Source organism: Panthera onca, chromosome B3 (assembly GCF_046562875.1).
Source record: "Panthera onca isolate mPanOnc1 chromosome B3, mPanOnc1 haplotype 2, whole genome shotgun sequence".
Classification (NCBI taxonomy): domain Eukaryota; kingdom Metazoa; phylum Chordata; class Mammalia; order Carnivora; family Felidae; genus Panthera; species Panthera onca.
Window position 1 is genome coordinate 114976800 of NC_138344.1, and position 6000 is coordinate 114982799.

The window sequence follows — 6000 nt, forward strand, 5'->3', positions numbered from 1 at the left end:
GGGTTGTGTCACTTTCTCAGGGCTTAGGAATGTTAGCAAAACCGGGGGTGGGAGCATTGAGCTGTGGGTTCGCCTGACCGGCTGGGTGGGCGCGGGTCCCCTCAGCACTTCATGCTCTTCAAAGCCCTCTCTCCACTTCATGAATTCAGTCAGCCCTCAAGGTGATCCTGTCAGAGGCAGAGCGGAGACAGCACAGCTGTGGCCCCGATTCCCAGTCTGTAGACTGACCCAGTGGCGTTGAGGTACATGCACAAAGTCACGCGGCCTCCAGGGGTCATGCAGAGCTGGCCCAGTTCTTGGTGCATCCGCCTCTCAGCTCCCACTCCTCCTCGAGGAGCCCTGGGCCCTGCAGAAGCCTCCAAGATCCATAAGCCCCCAGTGGGGCAGAGTGGGCATTAGCAGGGGGAGGCTTGGGCCTTGGCTAAGTCCCTCAGTTGCTGCAAGCCTCAGTTTCTAGATGATGAGGCTGGACCACATGGTTACGGCCAAGATTCTCTCCACCCTGATGTTCTGTGACCTGGAGAACCAGGACCCAAGAAGCTTATGCCGATGTCCCTCAGCACCAAAGCCCTCTTAGCTAATAGTTGAGGGGATTTCAGAGAGATACCCCAACGAGGGCCTGGCCTTTTGGAAAAGGGACTCTGTTTAAAGGTGCTGGCCAGCGGCGGGTTCACCCGGGCAGAAGAGGGCCGCCAACACCCCCAGAGCAGGAGGCACAGCCACACAACTTCTGGCTCTTTCTCGAGTCCGTTCCTCATTCAGGGGGTTGCAGGAGACAGGCACCCGGGTAGAAAGGAAGCTCCACCAGTTCTCGGGGCCAAGGCCACTTGAGTGTCATATGTTCCTGTTTGTTGCAGGTGGTAGTGTTGGCAGCTTCCCCCAGGAAAAATGAGCAGGTCCAAACCGATTCAGGAAGTTGTCTTCTTTTTGGGGTCCCCGCCACGGACCCCCTAAATGTAGCGTTGTAGTACGGCAGGAGTGGAGGAATTGGCCAAGTAACTTTGGCTCCCATTTTCTTTCTTCTTCTTCTTTTTTTTTTTTTTTTGTGCCGAGAACAAAGAGAAGGATTGGTTAGCACTACAAGGGTCCTGCTGTCCCCACCTGTAAGCCCACCGCTGCCACTCCCAGGTTGGGAGTAGTTGATGCGTGTCGTTGGGTTCCTCGTAAACCTACGTCTAACTCCTCGCTTATTTCCTTTCCCAGTAGGACGCCGTAAACCTACCTCTAACTCCTTGCTTATTCCCTTTCCCAGTAGGACGCCTCGTCTAAGGAGTGGAAAACCAATGGGCAGGTGGAGAGACCAGGGAGGCAGGACGGACCATCCAGACCATCCGACACACCTAACCTTCACCGATTCCTCGACGCCCCGCCTCCCCCTTCCCCGCCCGCCCCGGCCCAGCCACATCCCATGTAACATAAGTGGTGCCCACCATGTTTGCACTTTTGACAACCCCCATTTGCGTGTTTTCTTTTTGGTTTCATTTTTAAATACCAATATCTAATACCACAGTGGGAAAAGGAAAGGGAAAAAGACTGTTTATTCTCTCTCTTATTGTACGTTTTTGGATCTGCTACTGACAACGTTGAGGGGTTTTTTTTGGGTGGGAGGGGGGAAGGTGTTTGTTGCTGGGACTGAGAAGAAAGAGATTTATATACTGTACATAAATATATATGTAAATTGTATAGTTCTTTTGTACAGGTGTTGGCATTGCTGTTTGTTTATTCCACCCCCTTCCCTGCTCTTGCTGTGGGGCTCCGGACACACGGCCCGGCTTTCTAGAACCCAGAACTGCACCCCCAGCCACGCCGGAGACCGACCCCTGTGTGCATGTAGATGGGAGCCCTGTGATCATATTGTAGACTCCATGGGGTCTTTTCTGGTGGGAGGAGGGCACTGCCCCTTGATTTAGCTGTCAGATCTGGCAAGTCACTGGGAGGCTGGTCTTCTCAAGGGAGGTTGGGCTGGGGGGCAGGTGGGAGTTGCCCCTGGAGGGCAGGCAGTAGCCAGCACTGGCATCAATTCCCCCCTGTCACATGTTCCTGCTCTCCAGACCGACGCGTGGCCCAGAATCCATCCGTGGGCACACCAGTATCCTCATGACCCACCGAGCAAATGACCCTCAGACCATTTGCATGAAGCCACTTGAAACATTTTCACCCACGTTCAGCATCTACTCTGTAAAGCAGGAGAAGGGAGGCAAAGAAGAAAAAGACACACAGTGGGGCCTTCTATTTAGTCGATTTTTGACAATTTTAAGCAGTGGAGGGAAGAGGACAGAAGGCCCACACTGATGAGTGCAGTGCCAGCCTCCTGCAAATGCACGAGTGAGGCTTCCCAAGACAGACTCTCAGCAGCGAGGTCAGACTGGGGCTTCCCATCCATTCTCTATCTCCCCTGCCATCCTGTCCTCAGTGGTTACCACAAGCTGGAGGGGGGAGCCCAGCGAGCCACCTTGTTGGTAAACTCAATGGTTTATTTGGTTTTTAACCCAATACTGAAGTTCTTCCTGTTTCTCAAGCTCTTCTAAGGGCTCCCAGGCTCAAGGCCAATTCCAGAGCAAAACTAGTCTTGGGCCTCCTGCCTCTGACTCTTGTAGAAGTGCAGGGATAATAGCCCAGCTAGGAGGAAATGAGGCCTAGCTTTCTGCAGACATTTTACTGGGATTCCACTGTGGGCTGTCCAGCCTTCCTCTGGCCTGGTGGCTGCGCCCATTCAGACAGCTGTCAGACAGAGGGCAACAAGTTGACATTTAGCCTCTCTTCCCATGAGCGGCCATGGTGGCCTCGAAGGAAGGCAGGTAGCCCAAGACTGATGCCCCTGTTGGATTGCCCCTCTCATATCCCAGCCAGCATTCCCATAAGTGCGCCCACCTCGGCGGACTGTGTACCCCATTTTGGGTCTGGAAGGCATTGGCATCGTAAGCACTGGCCCACTCAAGGCCGTGCTCAGCGAGGGCCCGGAGCGGGGAGTGCACCTTCTCAAGACATGCTCTGGTGGGGCGTCGGGCTAGAGAAGGTTCTTGCTATCATGGAGAAAATCCTAGAAGGTATCTCAGGGGTGACTGGAGGCCCCATCCCAACATGGTAGGGAGGAAAGGGAACCCCCCCATCCCCCTTGGCCTGGACCAGATGACTTGGTGTGCTGGAGCTAGATCGACCTTCCTCAATGCCCCGGCCCCTTTCCCGGGCCCGGAGGAAGCATGAAAACACAGAGGGGGTGCCTCCCTGTGGAAATTCATAACCCACCCACCCAACCCTGCCATCTTCTCTCTCACACACGTGTAGGCTGTGTTGTGTGGCTTTCGTTTGTGAGGAGGGAAGGAGACTGTTTGTAGCTGGTTTTATAAAAAAATAAAAATGGGTAAACCTTGGTAGCCGTTGCCTCTTTCTTTGGGGGGCTTACTCTGATGGGAAGATTGCTTTCTCTTAAAAGTTTGGTGTTTTCCCTGGTCCAGGAGCCCTCACTCTGATCCTAGGAAGTCCGAGTTGTCAGACTAGAAGGGAACCCTCGAGTGGCTACGAGGTGCCCCCACGCTTTGCCGTGAGGACTTTGACCAGTCCCTTTGGCCCTCGCCTACCATTTTGTGATCTCTGCGGTGCTCCCTCTTACCTCCTCAGGCAGCTGCCCCCACAAACCCTCACTGGAACATAGTGAACATTGCTGGCAGTGCTTCGGGGGCAAGGCTCGGGGGGGAAACCTGCCCTGTGGCTTCAGGCTGGTGGAGGTGGGCACCTCGGCCATAATCCCCATCTTAAGACCCCAGGTGGGAAGCAGCTGTGGACAGGGTGCAGCCCCCCCCCAAAGGGGTTCATGCTGTCTCTGCCCCAATCTGATGGGGGTACATATTCAGGCAGAGGCTGCTAGTCTGGTTCACATTGCTGGAGGTCTTCAGGGTGGGGACTGGCGGCCAAGGTGAGGCTTTAGATTTTCTCCGATGCTACTGGTATCTCTTTCTTTAGCCCCCTCTCCCCGTGCACCGCTGTGCCTAGAAATGGTTTCCCCACCACCCTCTGAGAAACTCCCCAAGGTTTCTTTTGCCACAGCCCATCCCTTTGTCCTTTGTAGGCGAACAGAGGACAATTCCTCTCGAAAATTCTCCCCTAACCCTCTCTGCAGCTAAGTGTTCTGGGAAAGGGTCTAAGCCCTTCAATGTTGTCACACAGGTTTAGTGCTGACACTGTGTCTCCAGGCTCGCTCCAGGCTCCAGAGCTCCCTGTGTTTACAGGCCCTGCTATACCTAATGCCACAGCCCGGTGACGCGTGTGTCTTTCTCCCCATTTCACAGGATTCAGACTCAGGAGTCCAGTGACTTACTGGTGGCACCCACCCTCAGATTTTTCTGCCCACTGCCGCCTCCCTTCCTCGAAGAGCTAGAATAGCCACCTCTCTCCCCTCCCGTCCAGCTCAGACCCCAGGTGCTTGCATTCAGCTACGAGCGCAGTTTTTCTCTGAGCAGTTAAAAACAACTTTTTAAAAATTTTTTTAAATGTTTATTTAATTTTGAGGGGGAGAGAGAGAGAGAGAGTGAGCAGGGGAGGGGCAGAGAGAGAGGGAGACACAGAATCTGAAGCAGGCTCCAGGCTCCGAGCTGTCAGCACAGAGCCCGACGTGGGGCTCGAACTCACGAGCCTCAAGATCACGACCTGAGCTGAAGTTGAACGCGCAACCGACGAAGCCACCCAGGCGCCCCTCTCTGAGCAGTTTAGAGTCACGTTAAAAGCCTACTGGTTTGCAGAGGCCTATCATATGCTTCAGGGATTGGGGGGAGAGAAAGAAGGGGGGCATTGGGCCACGCAGGACATCAGTGGGAGACTTGGGGCAGACCTAGCCTCCAGCAGAGATGCCCAGCGTGGCGTGGGAGAGGACGGGCCCGAGCTCACAGCTGAGTGCAGGGCCAGCCTGCAGCCCCATTCGGCCTTCCTCTGTTCTCTCCGAGGACAGGAGGGCCATCACCAGTAGCAGTCAAGGAAAAGACGGATCCATCCTGTTTCTTCCTTCACCAAGAGGCTCCTGAGCCATGCCTAGCCTCTACAGGGAGGGAAGGGTTGAGGACATTTTCAGTCGGGATGTGGGCCTGTGCTCGCATCAGAGGAGGGGCCTCCGGATGGGTACCCACCCTTGGTTCTCTGGGGGTCCAGGGGGGGATGGGAAGCTGGCAGCACCCACCGCCTTATACAAAAAAAACCAGAAAGAGCCAGACTGATCATCTGGCCTTTTACTCCCAAGTTCCTGAATGACCCACATAAAGCCACCAGTGGGGTTGAAGACCTTTGGGGCACTCCCATCGTCTGCCCTGTGGCACTTGCCTCTTTTTCGATTGTTCAGGCGGGGACGTGAAACTTGACATTTTTCGTGCAGTGCCACCAAATCAAGCCCTCACCCCTACGGCCTGGGTCACTGGTCCCCTTTGTGTGACTTCCATGAATTGATACAGAGAAGGGTCATGACCTTGGTTATACGCCTGCCACTAAGTATGTCCGTGCTTGCTGGTAAGTGCCCAGAATAGAACTAGAAACATTTAGTGAACAACCTGGTGAGTTTCACAATGTAGATTATCTTTGTGTTTTCTTTTCTATGTTGATTAAACATTTGCAATTCCTACATTATCCAAGAAGAAAAGGACTTTTTCTTTTTTTTAATTTTAGAGAGATAGCGAGTGTGGGAGTGGGGGAGATGGACAGAGGGAGAGAGAGAGAGAGAGGGAGAGAGAGAGAGAATCACAAGCAGGCCCCCTGCTCAGCTGGGAGCCCAACGTGAGGCTCGATCCCACGGCCCTGGGATCATGACCTGAGCTGAAATCAAGAGTCAGATGCTCAACTGACTGAGCCACTCAGGCTCATTTTATGCATTTTGTGTCCACTGCTCTGATAGATCACATTTATGGTTTAGTACGAATGTGCCTTCCCTTCTGGGAACCTCCTGGTTACTTCGCTTCTTTATAAGCCCAGTTCTGCCCATTACAAACTTCAATCTCCGGCTTGATCTAGATCCTTCTCCCC

General features: G+C 53.8%; 1 protein-coding gene across 3 annotated transcripts in view; it reads left to right on the top strand.

The window, feature by feature from the left end:
• Nucleotides 1-3371, top strand: part of SMOC1 (SPARC related modular calcium binding 1) — a 156865-nt gene extending 153494 nt beyond the window's left edge. For 2 of the 3 annotated variants that reach the window (XM_060620165.3, XM_060620167.3), the window contains exon 12: nt 1253-3371. In XM_060620165.3, coding sequence (XP_060476148.1) covers nt 1253-1269 — 17 coding nt within the window. In that variant the 3' untranslated portion in view covers nt 1270-3371. The remainder of the gene's footprint in view (nt 1-1252) is intronic. The other variant, XM_060620166.3, reaches the window with a different exon arrangement.
• Nucleotides 3372-6000: the final 2629 nt, after the last annotated feature.